The 25113-nt window shown below is 35.3% G+C and overlaps 1 protein-coding gene across 1 annotated transcript in view; it reads left to right on the top strand.

Annotated features, from left to right (window-relative positions):
• Positions 1-23224, top strand: part of nfia (nuclear factor I/A) — a 208443-nt gene extending 185219 nt beyond the window's left edge. Inside the window, exons 8-11 of the mRNA XM_073843630.1 lie at positions 20666-20844; positions 22599-22764; positions 23005-23096; positions 23168-23224. Of these exons, the coding sequence (XP_073699731.1) occupies positions 20666-20844; positions 22599-22764; positions 23005-23096; positions 23168-23224 (494 nt within the window). The remainder of the gene's footprint in view (positions 1-20665; positions 20845-22598; positions 22765-23004; positions 23097-23167) is intronic.
• Positions 23225-25113: the final 1889 nt, after the last annotated feature.

The following is a 25113-nucleotide window of genomic DNA, read 5'->3' on the forward strand; positions in this document are numbered from 1 at the left end:
ATTTAATTACAAATGTTAAATATTAAAATGTTACAATTTTTGACTATATTATATATATCATATGCACAGTAATTCTTAAGATTTCTATGAACTCATAATTTTACTAATTAATATAATAATGATAATAATAATAATAAAAAAACCTTAAATAAATAAATATGAAATTACAAAAAATAAATATTAATGTATTTTGTATAGTGTTAATAATATTAAAACTTTTATTTCACAAATATATATATACTGATTTTTCAGTAAGTGTGACCTGCCGATTTAAATTTTTGCCGATTTGCAGATTAAATTTATTTCATAATAAAATACATTTTTAAACATTATAGGATCTTCTTACAACAAAATAACTTTAACAACAAAATAAAGTGCTTTGTGCCTTCAAAAAAGGTATAAAATTAGTTCCTGTAACTAACATAGTATAGTTATACTAACAAAAATCTTTTCCTCAATGTATTTTTTTTATTTTATAATAAAAGAAATGTATAAACATTACAGCATCTTCTCATATTAAAATAACTTTAACAAAATAAAGTGCTCTGAGCCTTGAAAACATTAGAAATAAAATATAAGTAACAAAGCAGGCATACAAAAATCTACTTTTCTTCAATGAATTTTATATGGATTTTTTTTTAAAACATTAATTACAGGATCATCTCACAACAATAACTTTAATAACAAAACGTGCACAGTGTCTTCAAACAGGTAGAAATAACAATTCTAGTACTAAATGCTATTACTTGAGCATTAATGGCAAATTTTCCTTGATAAAGAGAAGCATTTCTGCCTTGTCACCAGTTAATCCAGCGGTAACGTTACTACACTTCGTAACATTCATTCACATATTTGCGCTACGCCACCGCATACAGCAAATTCACACACAGATGATATTTACTAGAGAAGTGTAACATAAATGCATCTGTAAATAAATACAAATTAAATTCACGTCGCGCACGCTTTAATTACCTTCAAATGGAACATATATGCTTGCTTCGAACTATTAGTGTGTGAAGAGGATGTATGCGGAGGCGCAGCGCAAATATATGAATGAATGAAAGTGTAGTAAACGTCAACGGATTTCCCCTGCTCAGGGAGTAGGGAGCAATGAACACTGTGCAGGGACCATGTCAATCGGAGCACAGTTCATTCACAGAGCTCACTTCTAACGAGTGGGTTAGCTGAATCACGTGTGTTAACTAACAGAGACATGCAAAATATGCAGAGCGGGGGCCCGATCTACCACATGTCCAGCCAAGCTAAACAAGCGGTTCGTGGTTGTTCCCTTACATTGTATTTTGGCCATATAAATGTTACAAACTGCGATCTTTGTGTCATCTTCACTTACACCAAAGACTATGAGTGCGTGGCTGTGACGTAATTGCATGCGCCGCTGGCAATAAAGGGATCGGCTAGGAATCGGCAAGAGGAGAAATTGACCGGCCGGTCACCGATCCGGGCCGATCATGCGAAAATCGGCCGATTCCGATCACTAGCCGATCAATCGGTGCATCTCTAATATATATATATATATATATATATATATATAAATATGAATTAACATTTAAAAACATAATTAAAACATAAAATATAAAAAAAGATAAAATATTATATACATTTTAGAATAACATAAAATTAAACACTGACAGTGTTTTATCCATGTTTTATCGGCCACACACAGCAACTACATTTTTCAAAAATTATACAAACAAAAACATTAAACAAATATCTAACACAATTCATAACATTAATATTATAATATATAAAATATGCATAGTAATTCATAAGATTTGTTTATATATAATAAAAATAATAATAATTAAATTATATATATATATATATATATATTACTCACTATGAAAAAAAACATTTAAAAATATTTTTTTAAAAATAAAAAATGTAACTTATTATAAGGGGTTGAAATTGAATATGGTAGAACATTAAGATTAAAAATCTGCATAACTTTGTGTCTTCAGTTTCTGTGTGGTAATTACTTCCATCATAAAAGAGCAATCAAGACAACAGTAATTATATCTATATTTTGAATAATTAATAGTCCGCCTGTAAATAGTAGTAAGTGTGTGTTGAGACTGGTTGGGGTAGATTCACTGCCGACTGTAGCCGGGCCAGCGCTGATTGATGTGCCGGAGGGGACGTTGAGCGCTACAGGACGAGAGCGATGGAGAGCAGCAGAGAGACGCACTCAATACAGAATTGCCTCCTCGCCCGTCTGGGTTCCGTCAATTTGTCAGCCGTGAGGAAGGAGGAAGGGAGGGAAGAGGAGAATCGGGCCAGGACCGGTACCCAGTGTGTAATAACGCCTCGGAAGGGAAAGTGCTGACTACGGCCGGGCTTTGATTCCAACTGACAGAACCTTTTCAAGTGTTCATTACTCACTCCGAGACATCAGACCCCGTCCACAGCAAACACAGACACTTGCACGCACACAATCAAAGCCAACTGTCCGCCAGCCCACAGGTTTCATTCTGTTTTCTGTTTGGACTTCCCCACTCTTACAGGCAGAGAATTGTCCCTCCTCAGAAGCTCATCCAGAGCTCAATCCAAGAACGCAGCCTATATAGCATCTGGCTGCTCTAAACATGGTCATTAGCTGGTCCAGATGTTGGTCAGGCTAGTCAGATTTGGTAGACCACTTTCTACCAAGGGCTGGATATTGCAAGTTATCTTACCATATAATTGAATTTCAATTATTTCTTCTTAAATTTTGAAATAATTGTTTAATAATGATGTTATTCGTTCTCGAACTTCCACAAAACCACATGAATTAGAAATTAGACACGCCCCTTTTCCAAAACCCCGCCCCAAAAACTGTTGAAACTTACGAAAAGATTTAGCAAGAGGCAAAAATATTGATAAATCAAAATTAACGTTAACAAAATAGCATTCTTGTCAACAAGCTAACAGCTAATCAAGCTGAATTTGGTGGTAAACTTCAACTATTGGCTTCAACTTCCCTGTGAACATGAACAAAATGATGGACAGGCAATCAAATTGACTTCAGATTAACTAAAACATTGATAAATCAGAATTAATGTTAACAAAATATCATTCTCGTGCTACAAGCTAACTGCTAATGAAATTAAATTTGGTGTTAAACTTTTTTGGCTTTAACTGCCCTCTGAACAATCAAAATTATGCACAAGTAATGAAAGCGACTTCAGATAAGCAAAAATATCGAAAGTAAGTCAAAATAAGTCAAAATTAATGCAATAAATCTATCTCGCATGACAAGCTAACTGCTAATGAAACCACATTTGATGGGTTCAACTGCCCTGTAAACGTGCAAACATGATGGACAGGCAATCAAGGTAACGTCGGATAAACTAAAATATCGATAAGTCCAAATTACGTTAACAAAATAGCATTATTGTGCGACAAGCTAACTGCTAATAAAGTTGAATTTGGTGTTAAGCTTAACCGATTGGTTTTAATTGACCTTTGAAAGTGCTAAATGATAGACTTGCAATGAAAGTAACTTCAGATAAACTAAAATATCAAAAACTCAAAATTAACACTAACAAAATAGCATAGCATTGTAAGACAAGCTAAGTGCTAATGGTTTTGAATTTGGTGCTAAACTTAAACAATTGGGTTCAACTGCCCTGTGAACATGGAAAAATTATTGAAAGGCAGTCAAAGTGACTTCAGATAAACTAAAATATCAGTAAGTCAAAATTACTTTAGCAAAATAGCATTCTTGTGCAACAAGCTAACTGCTAATGAAGTTAAATTAGTGCTAAACTTGAACTATTGGCTTCAACTACCCTGTGAACTTGGAAAAAATGATGGACAGGCAATCAAAGTAACTTAAGATAAACTAAAATATTGATACGTCAAAATTAATGCTAACAAAATAGCATTTTTGAGTAACAAGCTAACTGCTAATGAAGTTGAATTTGGTGTTGAACTTAATTGATTTGCTTTAACTGTCCTCTGAACACACAAAGTATGGACAGGCAGTGAAAGCGACTTCAGATAAACTAAAATATTGATATGTCAAAATTAATGCTAACAAAATAGCGTTTTTGTGAAAAAAAGTTAATTGCTAATGAAGTTGAATTTGGTGTTAAACTTAATTGATTTGCTTTAATTGCCCTCTGAACGCACAAAATTATGGACAGGCATTAAAAGTGACTTCAGATAAACTAAAATATCGATAAGTCAAAATTACGTTAGCAAAATAGCATTCTTGTGCGACAAGCTAACTCTAATGAAGTTAAATTAGTGCTAAACTTGAACGATTGGCTTCAACTACCCTGTGAACTTGGAAAAAATGATGGACAGGCAATCAAAGTGACTTAGGATAAACTAAAATATTGATACGTCAAAATTAATACTAACAAAATAACATTTTTGTGCAAAAAGCTAATTGCTAATGAAGTTGAATTTGGTGTTAAACTTAATCAATTGGTTTTAATTGCCCTCTGAAAGTGCAAAATGATGGACAGGCAATAAAAGTGACTTCAGATTATCTAAAATATCGACAAGTCGAAAATTAATGCTAGCAAAATAGCATTCTTGCCCAACAAGCTAACTGCTAATGAAGCTGAATTTTGTGCTAAACTTGAACGATTGGCTTCAGCTGCCTTGTGAACTTGGAAAAAATTATGGACAGGCAATCAAAATGACTTAAGATAAACTAAAATATTGATATGTCCAAATTAATGTTAACAAAATAACATTTTTGTGCAAAAAGCTAATTGCTAATGAGGTTGAATTTGGTGTAAAACTTAATCAGTTGGCTTTAACTCTCTCTGAACGCACAAAATTGTGGACAAGCAATGAAAGCGACTTCAGCTTTTAGCTGATGTTCTTTTGATGCTTTTTCAGCGGCCTGTGACAGTGAGAGTGTGTATGTGTGTGACATAACCCCATGTTTGTCTTCTCATCCTATTATCCTTCGCTCCTTTCCATTTTCCACCATGTACTTTCTGTTTATTCTGTCATCGTCTCTTTCTCGTCTACGTCACGGTTTCGGGTGAGTTTGGGTTGCTCTGGGCTCTACGTCCATCTGACCCAGTGACACCGTATGTTTCCACTCCGCTCTGTCTTCCACCGCTGTCAGCGTACTCACTGAAATTGATCTTCTGAAGCATTCTGTGCTGAACTCTGTGAGTGTGAGGAGAAAATGAGAACAGCTGAATGGGGAATTTTTGCAGTCTGTGTTGTGTGTGTGTGTGTGTGTGTGTGTGTGTGTGTGTGTGTGTGTGTGTGTGTGTGTGTGTGTGTGTGTGTGTGTGTGTGTGTGTGTGTGTGTGTGTGTGTGTGTGTGTGTGTGTGTGTGTGATGAATGAAGACTGGAAAATATTGGTAAGCTGTGCTAAATGTGCTTGATGGCTTCTTCCTTAAAATCTTCTACCATATTCGTATTGAAGTAGCAACCATCTCTTCCTGGTTTCATTGACCTCGTAGTTAACCTTTCCATGACATGATGTGACCCTTTTAAATTACAAAGGCAATCTCTAATGGCCATTGATGCTGGGAAGAGATGCTGTCTTTCTTTCCATCTTGTTTTCTCTCTCTTTCTTGCGCCTGAAAGGGGAAGGAGTCTGCGAGGGCTGGAGAAACCAAGGATGACTTCTAATCACTCACACGCACACAGAAATGCACCAAAACACATTCACCTGCACATTTTACCTCCCCATATCTAAAAAAAAAAAAAGTTTGACCTGTTTGTGGGTATTGTTATTTTTATTATTAAATATAATATTTATTATGAGTTTTTTGGTTAGTATTATTAATGGAAAAGGAACTCAAAAATTATTAATATTAACATTAATATCGTTTTATTTAGAGTATTCTATACTGCAGTATTTTAAATTTTAAATTTAATTATAAAAATAATTATTAATAAATATTAAAATTATGAAAATTAAAGATATTCCCTTCTGCAATGTTTTACATTTTTAATATGAAATATGTATTTTTTTAATATGTATAATATTAATAATAATGCAGAACAGAATATACCAAATAATATGAATAGTATTAATCTTATTATTTTATTTATGTTTATTTTTTTGTAAATACGTTGGCCACTAGCAAGTGAATCGATATTACATTTTGAACCGCTGTAACAATTTAGCAATTTCGCAATTCTAGAATGGAATGCCGTACTTAAAAATTTTTGTCTGCTTCTATCCGCGGTCAAATGTTCTGCATAAACATAGTTTATTTGATGTAAAATCTCTCTAGATAGACTCATTTAACTATAATTGGCTCGTAATAAGTGCGGTGACCTCCATATAGGATCGGGCGCTGTGGGGGGCGTCCCATACACCAGTGCTGCTACGTAACGAGAATGAGATGTGTGGACAGCGCGAGGAGAGTGAGGGCTGCCGGCTAAAACCATTAATACAGCTTTAGCCACACATGATTGAATTGCACTGGTTAAAGTCATTTGCTAGCGTCTGGATGAACTTGTTCCCCTGGGGGTGGTGGGGGTGTGAGTGGACTGCTCTCAGGGAGAAATAAGACATAAGACTAGTGCTTATATCCTGTCCCAGTGCAGAAGAATGGACTAAACGCTTTGACCGGGTGACAAATGGGCCAGCGGTGCCTCCTAATTGCCCCTTCTATTTGCAGTTCATTCTTATCAATTTGCATTCCTAACCTCAAGCGGCTAATCGGCCATGGGTTTCCCTCACGTCTGTCTATTTTTACCCGGGAGCGAGAGGTAGAGTGAAGCCGAGGCAGTATGGGAGCGCTAATGCCGGAGGGAGGAGTTGAACTAACGTGGCTGAGCATGCACTAACAGACTTCAGTCATTCTCAGTTAGCTCATGTTAGCCTGTGCATCTGATCTGTTGCTCGCATTAACCCCTGCCAAAGCACAGCCGCCTGGCAGGCTGTGAATGTGAATGCTGTGTGCTTTGCATCCCTAACTCCTCTTCCCTCCATGTCTGTTCAGCTTTCTCTTTCTTTTTCTCTACCACATCCTGTTTCGCTCATCGCTACATCATTTCACCCCACTAGCCCACGGGTAAGGTGCATAAGATACTTTAAAAATGGCCTTATGGTTTTGTTTTCGCATTTTTAGCCGCCATTTTTACCATTAACAACTAACCTCGCACTCATCGCCACTAATTCGAACCAAGTGTTTAAAAATCGCAGTGCTTTAAAGGAATATTACGGGTTCAGAGCTATGCTCAACTACACAGCCCTTAAGGGACATGGTGGTGATGAAAAAAATTATATGGGAGAAAAATTATATTTCAGTGCTGAAACTTTGCATTTGCTCCCAAAACTTTTGCGTTCCTTCAAGAATCTTTGTGCTCACTAACAGTATTTTTGTATTCTCTCACAAAAGTATTGCATTTCTTCGAAAACCTTTTCGTTCGCACAATATTTAGAAATATAGTCCATCTATGTCATATTATTTCCATTACAAACATTTTTTAAATGAATGCAAAGTTTCTCGGATGAAAGCAAAAGTTTTGTGAGAATATGCAAAGTTTTGTGAATAAAAAAAGTTTCTCTGGGAAACAGCAAAGTTTTCAAGTGATAAAAAACGTTTCTCTGGGAAGTGACAAAGTTTGGCAAACAAATGCAAAGTTTCTTGGGAAGTGGCAAGTTTTTTGAACAAATGCGAACTTTCTTTGTGAAATAGCAAAGTTTTGCAAGTAAACTCAAAGTTTCTTGGGGAAACGGCATAGTTTTGTGAACAAATGCAACGTTTCTTGGCGAAATGGCAAAGTTTTGCGAACAGACACAAAGTTTCTCTGGGGAAACGGCAAAGTTTGGTAAACAAATGCGAAGTTTCTTAGCGAAATGGCAAAGTTTTTCAAACAAGAACAAAGTTTCTCTGGGAAATGCCAAAGTTTTGCTGACATTGGCAATTTGCAAACCAAGTTTCTCGGGGAAGCCGAAACGTTTTGCGAACAAACTAAGTTTCTTGTGGAAACAGCTAAATTTTGCAAACGAACACAAAGATTTTTTTGCAAAACTACAAAGTTTCTTTGTGAAAATACAAATGTTTTGCAAGTAAACTCAAAGTTTCTATGGGAAACGGCATAGTTTTGTGAACAAATGCAACGTTTCTTGGCGAAATGGCAAAGTTTTGCGAAACAAACACAAAGTTTCTCGGGAAAACGGCAAAGTTTTGCGAACAAACACAAAGTTTCTCGGGAAAACTGCAAAGTTTTGCAAACAAATGTAAAGTTTCTTTCGAACAAGTGCAAAGTTTCTCTTGGAAATGGCAAAGTTTTGCTGACATTCGCAATTTGCAAACAAAGTTTCTCGGGGAAACAGCAATGTTTTGCGAACAAACAAATTTTCTTGGGGAAACAGCAAAACAACAAAGTTTTGCAAACAAATGCAAAGTTTCTCCGGAAAACGGCAACGTTTTGCAAACAAACGCAATGTTTCTTAGAGAAATGTCAAAGTTTTGTGAACAAACGCAAAATTTCTTGTGGAAATACAAATGTTTCGCCAGTGAACTCAAAGTTCCTCGGGGAAACAACAAAGTTTTGCAAACAAACAGAAAGTTTCTTGGGGGAATTTCAAAGTTTTGCAAACAAACGCAAAGTTTTTTTGGGGAAACGGCAATGTTTCGCAAGTGAACTCAAAGTTTCTCTGGGAAGCGCCAAAGTTTTGCAAACAAATGCAACATTTTTTTTCTGTAAAACTAAAACGTTTTGCGAACAAACACGAAGTTTCTTGGGAAAACAGCAACGTTTTGCGAACAAACGCAAAGTTTTTTTCTGTGAAACAAAGTTTTGCAAACAAACGCAAAGTTTCTCAGGGAAACGGCAAAGTTTTGCAAACAAACGCAATGTTTTTGGGGAAACTGCAAATTTTTGCAAGGAAACAAAGATTCTTGTGAAAATACAAATGTTTTGCAAGTTAACTCAAAGTTTCAGAGGGAAACGGCAAAGTTTTGCAAGTAAGCACGAAGTTTCTGTGGGAAATGTGAAAGTTTTACAAGTGAATGCAGTTTCTCAGAGAAACAGCAAAGTTACGTGGGCGAACACAAAAGTTTTGCAAACAAGTGCAATATTTCTTGGGGGGACGCTGTAGTTATTAAAGCAAATGCAAAGTTTCTCACAGAACAAATGTTATGCGAGTCATCAAAAAGTTTCTTGGGAGAGCGCAAAGGTTTTGCGAGGGAACACAAAAGCTTAACAATGCAAGTGTAATTTTTCCCCATCACCATGCCTCTTTAAGTGTTTAAGTGTTTATTCAACTGACAGCATTTGTGGCATAATGTTGATTACCACAAGAAATATTTTGCCTCTTCCCTTTTCTTTAAAACAAAAAAAGTACCACATTTATAATAATCTTCTAAAGTTCTAAAATAATTTTTACCTACGTTTTTGGGTTTGACGGATTTTCATGGCGTCAAAACTGTAAATTTGGTTTTAACTTTACACAAAAAGATTTTTTTCCCCCACAAAAATCATGATAAAACATTTTTTACGTTTCTATTCATGGAGTATCTTAACAATTACAGTTTGGCCCCATTTACTTCTAATGTAAGTGCTTCACTGTAGCCCAGAGTTTTGAAAACAAGGGACAAGGGAAATTATTTTTTAGTGGTAATCAATACTATGCTGTCAAATGAGCTTGTACTAAACCCGGAATATTCCTTTAAGGTCGCCCTCGAAAGTCTGATTGGACTCGTGATGCACGACATGAGTGTTTTTACATGCACAAACTTTCACAGAAGATGAATAACGCTTACTTATATTGTGGGAAAGGTCATGAGGTCATGCCTAGTGCGCATGTCTGTTGACATCCAGACATCAATACACTACACACTCACGTGACCTTGCATTGCACTGGGAAAGAGTCACCGTTCGGCCCAATGTAGTGTATCCTGTGCCACCCGCTGGGCCTCACAGTCTCCCCTGCTGTCTTGACCCCCATCCACTCACCCACCCAAACAAACCACCCCAACCCTCCTATCCACTCTCTCTCCTTTGCGCCAGCCTGTATCTCCATGACCTTGCGTTATTAAATTGCACTTATCAATCATTCTTGCCAGGGATGCCATCGCCTACCACATTAAAGAAGTCAGAGAAGTCTGGTTTCAGCAGCCCTGTGCCTTCGCAGACCGCTTCCCCTCGAACGGCATTCACACACCATCATCGACCTGTCATTACAGGACCCAGAGGTGAGGTCCCAACACCCCATCCTCCTCAAACTGCACCACTCTTCTTCCCCAAGCCCCTAATCCCAGCCAGCAGTTCTCCCACAATCCTTCAAATCCCAGTTTCCTTCACACCCCACACTGTCCCCTTGTAACACTAGACTGGATGAGCAGGAACTTGAAGTCTGAATGGACTTTATATATATAAGGGCTGTTCACGCTGACAGTGATTTGTAGTGTCAAAGCATCCAGATGATTTTTATTTACACGTTTTTACAGGTTGGAGATGCAACCAATTTGAGTAGAGTTTAACTTGTATGCAAATGAGCAAGAACACGCTATGGATATGGACTGGGATTTCTTAATTCCTAAGCTCTTGATTTGATTCGATTCTCATTAGATTCTGATTCAGTTTCTGTAGGATTGAATTCCGATTTATTTAGGTATTTTAATTGATTCATTAAAAAATGGACGAAAATTGGACGTTCAGTTGCTATTTTATTTATTTAATTATTTATTATTTAATTGGATTTTATAATCAGCATAAAAAAACTGTTCTGTGAAGTTGCAGTGATTATTAATTTGTGAATTGGACTACACTGGTTGCGCTGTATGTTTTTGATTTACTAAAAAGAGCTTAAAAGAGTTTAAAAAAGTCTTATGTTGTTACATTTCTCTGGGAAACAGCAAAGTTTTGCGAGCAAACAGTTTCTTAAAGAAACAGCAAAGTTTTGCGAGCAAACAGTTTCTTAAGGAAACAGCAAAGTTTTGTGAACAATCACAAAGTCTTCTGTGAAATTCAAATGTTTTCCAAGTGAACTTTCTCTGGGAAACACCATTGTTTTGTAAACAAATGCAAGGTTTTTTGGGAGAACACAAGTTTTGCAAGCGAGTGCTAAGTTTCTCTGGGAAATACAAAAGTTTTGCGAGTGAACACAAAGCTTCTCAGGGAAATGGCAAACGTTTTCTTGTTAAAATAGTCATGTTTTTAAATTTCTTTGCAAATGCAAAGTTTCTCTGGGAAATGCAATTGTTTTGCGAGTGAACTGAAAGTTTCTCTGGGAAACGTCAAAGTTTTGTGAACAAATGCAAAGTTTCTCAGGGAATCGGCAAATGTTTTGCGATAATTGTATAATGATTATTACTTCGTGAATTGGACTATAATGGTTGCGCTATATGTTTTTGATTTACTAAAAAGAGCTAGTTTAAAATAGTCTTATGTTTTTAAGTTTCTCTGGGAAATGACAAAGTTTTGTTAGCACTCAAAAGTTTTGCAAGTGAACACAAAGTTTTCACAAAGAAATGGCAGAGTTTCTCAGGGAAAGGGAATATATTTTGCAATAACTGTATTATAATGATTTTCAATTTGTGAATTGGACTACACTGGTTGCGTTATATGTTTTTGATTTACTAAAAAGAGCTTTCTTAGGGAAACAGCAAAGTTTCTCAGGGAAAGGGAATATATTTTGCTATAATTGTATTATAATGATTTTCAATTTATTTTTCATTTTTAAGTTTCTCTGGAAAGCAGCAAAGTTTTGTGAGTGAACACAAAGTTTCTCTGGGAAACGGCAGAGTTTTGTGAACAAATGCAACGTTTCTCGGGGAAACTGCAAAGTTTTGCGAGTTAACGCAAATTTTCTCAGGGAAAGGGAAAATGTTTTGCAATAATTGTATTGTAATGATTATTGATTTGTGAATTGGACTACACTGGTTGTGCTATATGTTTTTGATTTACTGACAATAGCTAGGTTAAAAATAGTGTTATGTTTTTAAGTTAGTGTTTAGTTTTTGCGAACAAATGCAAAGTTTCTCTGTTTGGCAAATAAATGCAAAAATTCACTTGGAAAATAAAAATGTTTTGCAAGTAAACTCAAAGTTTCTCTGGGAAACAGCAAAGTTTTGCGATCAAATGCAAAGTTTCTCAGGAAAAATGGCAAATGTCTTATGATAATTGTATTATAATGATTATAAATTCTTGAATTGGACAACACTGGGTGCGCTATATGTTTTTGATTTACTAAAAAGAGCTAAAGACTAGTTAAAGACTAGTTTAAAGTAGTCTTATGTTATTCTTGTGGAACTGGCAAAGTTTTGTAAGCGAACGCAAAGTTTCTCTGGGAAATGCTAAAGTTTTGCGAGCAATGGCAATTTAATTTAGAAAGATGGCAAATTGTATTATAATGATTATAAGTTTGTGAACTGGACTACGCTGGTTGCAGAGAGGGGGGTTGTGTTGTGTTGACAGTATTTTTGCTGTCAGTGTGAACTGGGCTTGAGGCAGTGTGGGTTAAACTGAGGGAGAGTTATATTTGTAGCTTGTTACAGTTGTTGACAAATACGGTAAGGACTTGAGTGCGGTCACTTTACGAGCTCAACCCACAGTTTGTATCACCTCGTCCGGCTGCTTGATTTACATGCGTTTAATGTAAACATTTAACCGGATCTCTGAGTGTGACTTACACATGGCTTGGTTTTCCCAGCGAACGAGGCTTTATCAGACAGAGGCCTGGATCAGGTTATCACGACTGTATTGTCACTGGCTGTGAATGGTTTTGTCATAGATAAGGACGGTTTTTAATCAAACCCAAAGACGCGCGGTGGGCGGCTACATATTGTTGTCTTTGCCTGGTTGTGAGTTATAGTGAGGAATATAAACACTGATTCCTGGATTTACAGCCTCTTGGCTGGTTCGTGGTTTTCCGTTGCATATTCAAAGCACAGTTTGTCCAGTGTTTGAAGACCTGGGGTTTTCGTGTGGAAATGTACCTGGTTTTGCTTTGTCTTCATTATATATTCTTCATGTGCTGGATGTAAAACCAAACGGCTCTCAGAATTGTTCCGAAGGGCCTGTTTCCAGCATGACTTACTTTGAATATGTTGAAGTTGAAACCACAACTTAATTTGTGAGGCTATTAGTATTAAATCACGCTTGGAAGTGGTATCGCTGTCAAGTGAATATTTTATGCCCACCAATGCAAAATGGACCCTCGATTTAATATGCATACGCTGCGAAGCTTGTCACCCCTTTAAGAATACTTCTTAAAAGCTAAATCCACGAATCTGTGAGTGATTTAAAGTGCCTCCCTCTTTTTCAAAACCCGGTTTATGCGGTTAGACGGGGCGGCCGGAAAACTTCTTTTTCTGAAACCATTAAAGAATATTTAAAACCGCTTAAATCTGTCCTCCCTTTCAATTGACCGTGCCACTTCGTAACACTTGCTCTTCCCTCCTTTTCGCTGTTATTCAAACTGGCTGAAGTGGAGACCTGTTGCCTATCGCATCAAAAAAAGAGGCTTTTATTATCACCTTAGTTATTATTTTGATAATCCACCGTTCAATGAAAGTTGGCAGCAATGGGCCGGTTTGGGAAAAAAAGGTTGCGGAAAGCGAAAAAAAAAGATCAGTGAACCAACACGATTTGCAAAGTGGAACTAATCCGGAGCCTTTTCTATTACGCGCGGGTGGCGGCACAATGGCAAGAGAGGAGCCGCGCTCAACCAGCTGCTGGAGTCTGCCTCCTTTTCAGCGCATCATTATCATTTCCATATTTGCTTTGGGAGGTATGTGTCCGCCAGACCCCCCTCAGACTAACTTTTAGGGCCACCCACTACCTCTGTGACCGGCCTGTGCCTCTTTTGCCCTCAGTGAAACCACTCAGTAATAGAAATATAGAGGTCGAACAGGTATTCCAGACTTTTTTTTTTTTATTACAGACCAAAGACAAGACTAAGGCTGCACCAAGCATTTATTAGAATTTTTTTTTAATGATCAAGTTCACACTTGGAGCTTAGTGACTACAAGCTGTTTTTAATTTGGTTGCATGTAATACGCCTACAAAATTTTATTGAAAAGTTGTGCATGTCATTTATTTTTTTTCATTCATTGCTCACGTTACTGTCAGTGATAATATATTCCATTTCCATTAATAAAATTATGCATATTTATATACTTATATATGTATAAAAATATGCTAATTATTTTAAGTAAATATGAATTATGAACAATTCAATAAATAGGCAAAATATTTATTATTAATTATCGGTAATAAAACAATACATAATAATAAATAATAAAACAAATATTATTTATAATGAAATGAAACAAATACTACACAAATATGCATAAGACATTAGGAAATATGTATAATTTAAAAAAAATCTAATTGCGATTGGTATTATTATTATTATTATTATTATTATTATTATTATTATGCCTCACATAACTATATTAATGTAAATTATCGCATTAACGTATTATTGATTTATGGCCAACTGTTTTAAATTGTAAACATTAATATTAATAATAATTTAATAAAAGTATTTATTAAGTATTTATTACTTATGATAAGTAATAACATTAGTTTTATTATTTATTATTATGTATCATTTTATTTATAATGAAATAAAATAAATACTAATAAAAACATTTTAGGAAGTATTTATAATATTTATATATATTTTTTTAAATGTATCTTGTTGCGATTGGTTTTATTATAATTATTATTAATTAGTATTAGTATTATTTTGCCCCATAACTGTGTTAACGAAACTGTATAACTGTATTATTGATTCATGGTAAGCTGTATCAAATAAAAAATATTAATCATTAATAATTTAATAAGTAGACAAATTATGTATTATTATTATTATTATTATTATTAATTATTATTATTAAAAATGCTCATGATCAACTGTATTCAAATGTAAATATTAATCATTTTTAATTTAATGAATTGGCTAAGTATTGATTATTAATGATTAGTAATAAAACAATGCATAATAATATTGCAATATATATATTATTATTAATAATGAAATAAAACAAATACTAATTAAAAAAAATTACATAATCCGTTAGGAAATATTTCTAATTTTTAAAAAATGTATTCTGTTGCAATTGGTTTTATTATTATTATTATTATTATTATTATTATTATTATTATTATTATTATTGATTCATGGTCAACTGTATTAAATTGTAAATATTTGTTATTAGTAATTGAATAAATAGGCTGTAAATATTAATCATTAATAATTTAATAAATAAGCTAAGTATTTATTATTAATGTCACATTTTAGTGCGCTTTACTCTGATCCTAAAGTAATAGGATTTATTTTTGTATTGAATCCTGACATGCATACCAGTTTTGTCCTAAAGAATGACTCAAGTCCAGTCAGTTATTCACATGAAATTCTAGTCAGTCTGCAGTTTTTTTCAGCTGTTACTTGAGATCTGCTTCTGTAAATATTTAGTTTCCAGCTAGGGTGATGTTTCAACTAAGTCTAATGGTGCAGAGCTTAAACATTTAGCCACAACAAAGCTAAGTTTGAGCTCTTTGACCAGTAACACCACTTGATGCAGCGTGTTCTCCAACATGGTGGCGCCACACTTGTGAGAAGAGCCCGCTGCTTAATAAAGCACAAAGAGAAGTGATTTCTAAGGATCAGACTCTTCTCCTGGGGCTCCCATGATCTCCTGGTGTCTGTAGTTAAGACACGGCTGCTCTCAGAGCCTCTGTTCTCCCTCTCACGCTTGTGTTCTGGTATTAGTCTCATCACCACCCCTTTTTAATTCACCAAGACTCTTTCAGCACATCAGTGGGGTTTTCCCTGTGCGCAATATGAATGTTAAAGCGTAGGAGACGGTGTCTTGCATTTAGCGGAACGGCGAACGTTGAAGACGGAAGAGTTGAGAGTGAATTATGTCATCCGGCGGCTTTGACAACTCGAGACACGGCCAAACTTTGTTTACTTGCAATTTTCTGTTCAAATAACCACCATTAAACGAATAAGAACATGACATGGGAGCAAGCCATTTAAGTAATTGGCTATCGTTCCACAACACTTAGATTCTGTCAGCGAGTGAAGAAGAAAAAAAAAGTGTTTTTTTTCTCTCCTCGCTAATTGACTGGGGCAATTTGCATAATTGAGAGGGTAGGTTTTCGTTGTAGCTGACGTAAGCTGGTTACCAAACCTGTAACACTGATCTACGGGTTCGTTTGGCTCCGGAAAGCCGACTCTCCGTGATGATTTAAAGGCAGAACAGGTAAGCGTTTGTCCTCGCAAGGGCGAGTGATTGACGACATTTGAAAAATTGTTTTGTTTGGCGAGGAGAAACGTCACGAAAAGCGGTCCAGGCTTAACATGTTGCCTCCAGATAGATGCGGCGATGCCAGTTGGATCCACTTCTTAGGATAACGGAGCAGAAACCATATGCTGCTCAAGTGTTTCATTAAGTCAGCTCTTGGATTGCAGCTTGTATCCGTGAATTTCATGGAAAAGGCCGTTTAATGCCATCTCCGGGCCAGTGGGCTTCCAAGATGTGCTCTGGCTACGTTTCGTGCGCTAATTTGTCTTTTTATGAAAATATAATTTGAATGTAGTCAGTATTTTGTCATGTCATATTATTTTAGTGCGTTTTACTCTGATCCTAGTCAACCAAAAAAAATTGTAGTTGACAAAAACAAAACACAATATTTAAACATTATATATACTGTATATATGTATATATATATATATATATATATATATGTATATATATATGTATATATATATATAATTTTTTATTTTTTTTTTATTTTTATGATTTTAATTATTTTAAATATTATACATTTTTAATTATTAATTATTATTTTATAATAATAAATTATTATTGTATTATAAAAAAAGGAATATTAAATTAATATAAATAAAATGTCATATTTTTGTGTGCTTTACTCTGATCCTAGTTAGCAAAAATAGTATTGTATTTGACGAAAATTAAACGAAATATTCAAAGGTTTTATATATATATATATGTATGTGTATTTATATTTAGAATTAGAAAATATATAGAATTAAATTAAATATATATTTAGAATTAAAAGATGTCATATTTTATTGCGCTTCACACTCAGCCTAGTCAACAAAAATAACATTTCAGTTGACGAAAATTAACGTGTGTGTATGTATATATATATATATATATATATATATATATATATATATACACACACACACACACACACACACTTATGTATTCATAAACGTTTGTGCATATATATTAATTTTATTTAAAATGTTTAAATAAATATTCAAAATGTAAAATTTTAATTATTAATTATTTTATAAAAATAAATTAGATGTATACTTATTTATTCATAAATGTGTGCATATATATATACATTTTATTTTAATTATGATTTTAATTATTTTAAATGTTAATACATTATATATATATTCAAAAACGTGTTTATGTATTAATTTTTAATTTAATGATTATTTTAATTATTTAAAATGTTATGTTAATTTGTAATTATTAATTTATTACAATAATAAATTATTAATATATTATACAAATAGGAATAATAAATTAATATAAATAAAAGATGTCATATTTTAGTGCGTTTTGCTGATATTCCAGTCAACAAAAAAACTTTGAAAATGACACTAAATATTCAAAATAATTACAAAATATATATATATATTTATATAATATTTGATTTAATTTATAATCTATCTATATATAATTATAGAAAAACAATATTACAAGTGCCAAATGTGTATGTAGTGTGTATGTATACATTAAGTAATATTATGTAATTAATAATTAATATAAAATGATTCATTCTAATATATTAATATAAATATTTCTTAAAAACATAAATATCATGCTGTGTTATCTATTCTCGTGGTCGTATTTTCATAAAAATTATGACATTATCTATTAAATGTATACATTAGCCCATTCTCGTCACATTTTGCTCAACATTGTTATTTTTTATTATTTTTTTTATTTTTTGTATTATTATTTTTTTGAAAAATTAGTTTTTGGCACTTTAATTACAGTGTGCGGACATTTTTTCATCATTATTATTGACAAAACTGTTGACAAGATTACTTGGCTATGCGACTTGACTATCAATTTCTGTGTATACTGGTTCATAATGTGTGTGTGTTAGTTAGCATTTGTGCGAAGTGCGAGAGTGTCGTCCACTCGAATCCTGACTCAGCCTTGTAAAGGGTGTGTCTCAGCGGGGTTCGGTCTCTGCGGCAGCGCCTCGGGCTAATCCAATCCGCCGGGGACGGTAAAGACACGGCGCGCGTGTCTTCGCATCTCCTTCATAAAAGTTTGCCGGGCAGTGAATAGACGGCATCGGGGAAGGTAAGACGGAGAACGACACCGAAAGAAGGGCAGGAGGGAGTCGTCCATTCCATTATTACTGTAAATACAATGGCTACATCGCAGCCCCAGCGTCCAGAGTTTCCAGTCACCCTCTATTGACAGAGCCATAAATCAAGGCCAGAGCTAAGTGAATTACTGCAGCAGGGGGCTGTGGTTTTAACAATGTTTATGTAGTATCAGCTTACCATCTCTCCTGAAAGAGAGCGAGAGATTGGAGAGGGTGAGTGCGGACTCTTATTAACTCCGCTGCGATACATCACGGCTTAAAGACCCTGCGCTGCCGCACATCCCAGGCATTATACTAATAACCAATAACCGAATATTACCTCTATTAAGAGCCGCCTAATTAGATTGTGCCGGTTACAATTAAATACTTGATAAGGTTCGATCCATTAAAGGACTGTCAGTCCCAGAGCGGCCAGAAGGCCTGCCAGCAAGGTGCGAGTGAGCCCAGGACCGATGCGTCACCGAGACGTTTTATTAGTCGCGTCGGTCGTAATGATGCTGGATGAAAGAAGGATCTGGCACCCGTTATGGTACCGAGTACCACGCTCTTTTGCTCTCCGTCGGTGCTCGTACGGGTTTCAAGTGTTGTTGACTGAACAGCTGGTTGTTGCGGTGCCTACCCATTGTTACGAACAGGTGCATGCATTGTGTGTGAGTGTGCGCTGTCACAGACCTTCTGAGTTGGAGTAGATGCCATTTTTAATTTGATTTGAACAGCGACATGGCCGTGTGGGATAAAAGTATGGCCTGTGTCATATGGCGTAATGGCTTAAAAGAATAAGTTCATTCAGAAAATGAGTGTTTGATCAGGAAACCTTTTCACAGGCTATGACAATGTGTTGTCGTGGATTTTTGGTTTGCTGTTGGTGCAAATGGCAACGCAAAAATTATTTTTGTCGTAGAAGTTTACTCAACTGTGATGACTTCTGCTTTTCAGAGGCCTGGAAATATGAAAAGAGTACATTATTTACTCAACCACGTGTTGTTCGAAATGTGTATAATGCACTTTCTGAGAAACCCAAAAGAAACCTTGTAATCCTTGAAAATTGTAATCCTTACAATTAATGTCAGTATTGTTAAATTTTTGTTGTTTTGGACCCCATTGACTTTCTTTATATGTACAAAAACAGTTGAAACATCTTCAGAATATCTTCAAAATATCTTCTTACCCCCATCTTGTACCAAAACTGTAAGCCTTAATTTTAAAGTAACCCAAAAGAAACCTTAGAGTTGCGTCCTTAGAGTTAAAGTCAATGTTGTTCGAATATTGTTGTTTTGGACCCCATTGACTTTCATTATACGGACAAAAAAAGTTCAAATATCTTCTCACCCTCATGTCCCTTCAAAAGTGCATGCCTTAATTTATGAGAAACCCCAAAAAAAACTTTCGTCCTCACAGTTGAAGTCAATGTTGCTCTAATGTTGTTATGGACCCCATTGTCTTTTTATTATATGGAGAAAAAAAATATCTTCTCACCCTCATGTCGTTCCAAACTTACATGCCTTAATTTCTGAGAAACCTCAAACAAACCTTTTATCCTCACAATTGAAGTCAATGTTGCTCCAATGTTGTTGTTTTAGACCCTATGGCTTACATTATATGGACAAAAACAGTTGAAACATCTACAGAATATCTTCAGAATATCTTCTAACCTTCATGACATTTTAAACCTGTATGACTTGATTATATGGACAGAATCAGTTAAAACATCTTGACTTTTATTATACAGAATGGACAAAAAATATTCAGAATATCTTCAAAATATCTTTTTACTCTTATTTAGTTTTAAACTTATATGCCTTAATTTCTGAGAAGCCTAAAAGAGACCTTTCATACTTAGAATTTAAGTCAGTGTTGTTCCACTGTTGTTGTTTTGGACCCCACTGACTTTGATTATATGGACAAAGATTCTTCAAATTATCTTCTCACCCTCATCTCGTTCCAGACCATGTATGAGTTACATTTCATCCTTACAATTTAAGTCAGTGTTGTACAACTGTTGGTCTTCAGTATCTTCTTTTGTGTTCTGTGAAAGTCAGTTAGTCCTACAGATATGGAACGACATGAGGCTGAGTAGATACTCAACATAGTTATTTCTGTCCATCACAGCCTTATTTTCATTTATATTAAATCAAATACAGCATCCACTCTCACTAAAGTCCCTCTGCGTCTCCTTGTGAGTGTGTGTGTGACTACTTTTGAACCAGTATACCCATTAAAACACTCCACTTTGTGTGTACATCCCCATCTGCATGAGCATTCCAACCAAGCACAAACCCACCACAACATCCACATCCTTTCTTCATGAAGTCCCTCTTCTCCATCCTTCTCCTCCCTCTGTCTTTTTCTGACCAAGCTCTTTTGTTTGTCTCTTTGCAGCGAGTCCTCATGCCACGCCGTCAAGTCTTCATTTCCCGACGTCGCCAATCATCCAGCAGCCCGGCTCGTACTTCTCCCACCACGCCATCCGCTACCACCCCCAGGAGACGCTCAAGGAGTTTGTCCAACTTGTCTGCCCTGACAGTGGTCAGCAGGCTGGACAGGTGGGCTTCCTTAATGTAAGAAGAAGCACTTTTGTACATACATACATACATACACACTCATGCTACTTCCATTTGGTCTTTTGTATCCATATAGACACCTAGTTGACTGGATTGTTTTGTTTACAGTGACATTTTTAGCTACACGTGGTCCCAAATAAAATTCAGTTCATTGTGCAGGGCAAATAGGTGTTGCTTTTATTCTTTTTATAATTTACTTTTACTTTAATTTACTTTTCTATAAGTCTTTTTTTATGGTTAGTTTTTTAGGTCAATTACTGTAATAGCAGACAGTCTAGTATATAGTATCTTAATGTAACTAAAGTTAGTTAAAATGTAGACATGTTTCTTACTAGCTACCTGAACAACACTTTTAGTGTAAATGCGAAGCTAATGTTAACATCCCCTGTACTGACTTTTATTACTGCACATTAAAATACAAAAAAAACCTTTCAAAACTATATAAATCAAATTTATAAATATATATAAATATATAAATACTCGCATCCAAAATAAAAGTGTAAATGTGATTCATCAAATCGATTAATTGTGATTACTTGCATCTGACTACTATAAGTGGTCAAATCAATTAATCAATATTTGATGTAATGATTAATCAAATCGATTAATCGCAATTAGTCGCATCCGATTACTTGCATCCAAAATTAAAAGCTGTCAAATCGATTAATTGCAAATAATCTTATCCCAAATAAGATTTTGTTTTTATATATATATATATATATATATATATATATATATATATATATATATATATATAAATATAATTTTTTTTATGTAAATGTGATTAGTCAAGTCGATTAATCACGATTACTCACATCCGATTCCTTGCATCTGAAATAAAAGTGCTGTCAAATCGATTAATCGTGAATAATCGTATCCAAAAGAAAAGTTTGCTTAGATAATATGTTTAGTGTAAATGCGATTAATCAAATCGATTAATTGTGATTAGTTGCATCCGATTGCTCAGATACAAAATAAAAGTGCTGTCAAGTCACTTAATCGTGAATAATCATATCCAAATAAAAATTTGTGTTTACATAATATATATTAATGTAAATGTGAGTAATCAAATCAATTAGACATCATTACTAGCATCCGATTACTTGAATCCAAGATAGTGCTGTCAAATCGATTAATCGTGAATAATTGTATCTGAAATAAAAGTTTGTTTACATTATATATATTTAGCGTAATCAAATTAATTATGCTAAATTCTACTACTCGCATCCAGAATAAAAGTGCTGTCAAATTGTTTAATTGCAAATAATCATATCTAAAACAAAAGTTTGTGTTTACATAATATAAATTGAGTGTAAATGTGATTAATCAAATTGATTCATCACAATTTCTTGCATCCGAATACTCACATTCAAAATAAAAGTGCTGTCATATCAATTAATTGCGAATAATCATATCCAAAAATAAAAGTATTTATATTATATACATAAATATAAAACCAAAAATGTAATACAGAAATTCCAGTCCTTTTGAGAAGGTGACCCAGCTCTGGCCAAACTGCTGTGGCCCTGATGGCCGGAGGAGAAACAGCGAGCAGTTTGGGTCATAGATTATGAACAGTGAAGTGTGCACAGCAGCAGAATTTTTTACGACTAGAAGCAGCGGAAAATTGCTGAGCACATTCTTCTGACGTGCACATGTGCAATACTTCTGTTGTTCCTGCTGGTCATATGTGTCCAGAAGTTGATACTCAGAGTTTGTTTTCATGTTTTTTATGTCCTGTTTCTATCCAGCCCAACGGGAGCAGTCAAGGGAAGGTGCACAACCCGTTCCTGCCCACCCCCATGTTGCCGCCTCCTCCGCCTCCCCCGATGGCGCGACCCGTGCCCCTGCCCGTGCCAGATTCCAAACCTCCCTCCACCTCCACCGAGGGAGGCGGCAACTCCCCCACCTCGCCAAGTGAGTACTACGGCCCATCACCTGCCGTCACACGCACTCAACACTTGATCCCGAACGCCAAGTGTCTCGGGTTTCCCAAGCATGTGAAAGCTTATCTTCAGTGTTTTTCATAATGAATAGAATTTCCCATCAGACATGCGCAGTGGCCGTATCAAGCCTTCCTCTCAACAGCTGTACCTCTCCCGATACAATATTGATATTCATTTGTGTGTGTGTGTGTGTGTGTTTAATTCACCACAGCCTACTCCACACCGAGCACGTCTCCCGCTCAGCGCTTTGTCAGCGTGGGCCCCAGAGACCCCAGCTTTGTAAATATCCCTCAGCAGCCTCAGGTGAGTACACATGCACAGATCCGCCGAATCCCTGAAAGTCCATCAAGAGTGCTTGTTGTCTGTCATAATAGGCTTTCAGCACTGTTATGCCAGCTCGTATAACTCCCTCGCTCTATGAAAGCTCATAGCTGATTTATTGTGTGTAATTGGCATGTTCAGACGCAGATTCAACGGCACACTGGCCACAACCTTGATTTATACCTCTCACACACATGTACAATCACTTGCATGCTACGGATTAGTTGTCATATGGTACAATTTATAATTTGACATGGCTTTTACAACATTTGGCCACTTTGAGGTTGTCAACATGAGCCAATAACTGATAAAACAAGCTGTTATTCCTCAATGAACTTCACTCAAGCATAAACAATTTGTAATGACTTCCAGTAGCAACCACCAGTTGTATTTTTTTTTCTTTCAGACAAATACAGTCGGAGTTATATTAGAAAATGTTCTGGTTCTTCCTAGCTTTGTAATGGCAGTGAATGGGTGTTGAGATGTTGAAGTCCAATAAAGTGCATCAATCCATCATAAAAAGTACAGCTCCGGGGGGTTAATAAAGGCTTTCTGAAGCAAATTGATGCATTTGTGTAGGAAGAACATCCATATTTAAAACTTTATAAACCGTAATTAGGGATGCTCATATTGACCGTTTAACCGTTAACCGATTATTACTATCAGTTAAACGGTTTAAAAGGTTTTTTTTCTATTCTTTTTTTTTTTTTTTTTTACGTTTGCTGCATGGTGAAAGAAATAATGCTATTTGTAAGTTATCTGTTTACTCATGCGCGCGTGTCAACACATGCAGTGTGGCTGTACAGACATATTTCGCTTCACCTTTACTTAGTAAACAGATGTAGTATATGCAACTCAATGGCAAGTGGCGTTATTGGGTTATCAGAGAGTGAATCCGTGAGTGAATGTATTCAAATTCTGAATGAATTATAGTCTAGAAAGTGCGCAATAGGCGCTCCCGTTACAATCACTGGAAAGCTATCTCTCATCCTAGAGTAGTTCATCGCAATCTCATAAAGTTATTAAAAAGTAATAAAATAACCTTTACAATGCACAATTAATCTCTTATTTATATAATGCCAACACTTTCTTTGTTTTAATAAGAGAGTTCGCGAAAGTGTAGAAATCAGCAAAACTGAAACCGGCACTTTGGTTGGTGAGTGGATTGTAACATAGCCTCCTCTGATTGGCCACAGTGATAATCAAATCAACATACATGTCTGTGATTGGCTATTGCTGAACGCTGTAAAACACGCACTTTTCCACACGCATATGACAGTGGATGGAAGTCCCGAACCGCAAATTGAAAGGGTTTTTGTGATGGTGTTTTTTTCGCGGATCTAAGAGTTAACAGGCAGCGGTCCTGCCTATCCGTACAGCATGTGGACATGTTAAAAACTAGGCACACTGAGGTATTGGCTGGCCTGCTATATATTTTTATGTCCGACAAGAAGAATAAGACCGGTACAGTTCTTCAAAGCGCATAAAAGGATTCAGTGTGTTTTAGTTTTGTCATCTTAATTAGGTAGTTATTTAATTTATACATATTTAGTGTAGGCCTATTTATATTATTCTTTTTTTTTCATTCAGATTTTCTCTGTTCTCAGAACCGCTGCTGATGCGTGATAATTTAAGTATATGTCAATACAGTTTTTGTTGTTGCTCTGTATGCTGCTGTTTGCACGTTAAAATAAAACATTTGCTTGTATTTTTAATGTATCATCACAGATACTCGTGCATTCTATTTTTATTTTAAACTAATTTCTAATTTTATCAGTTAACGGTTAATGTTCGGATAACGAGCAGCGGTTGTCGGTCAGGAAAATTAACCGAAATGAGCATCCCTAACCATAATCTCTAGCTCCCGTTAACTGTCAACACGTAAATGCAATTAATCAAGTCGATTAATCGTGATTACTTGCATCCGATTACTCGCATCCAAAATAAAAATGCTGTCAAATCGATTGATCATGAATAATCATATCCAAAACAAACATTT

This window comes from Garra rufa, chromosome 7 (assembly GCF_049309525.1).
Source record: "Garra rufa chromosome 7, GarRuf1.0, whole genome shotgun sequence".
Taxonomy (NCBI): domain Eukaryota; kingdom Metazoa; phylum Chordata; class Actinopteri; order Cypriniformes; family Cyprinidae; genus Garra; species Garra rufa.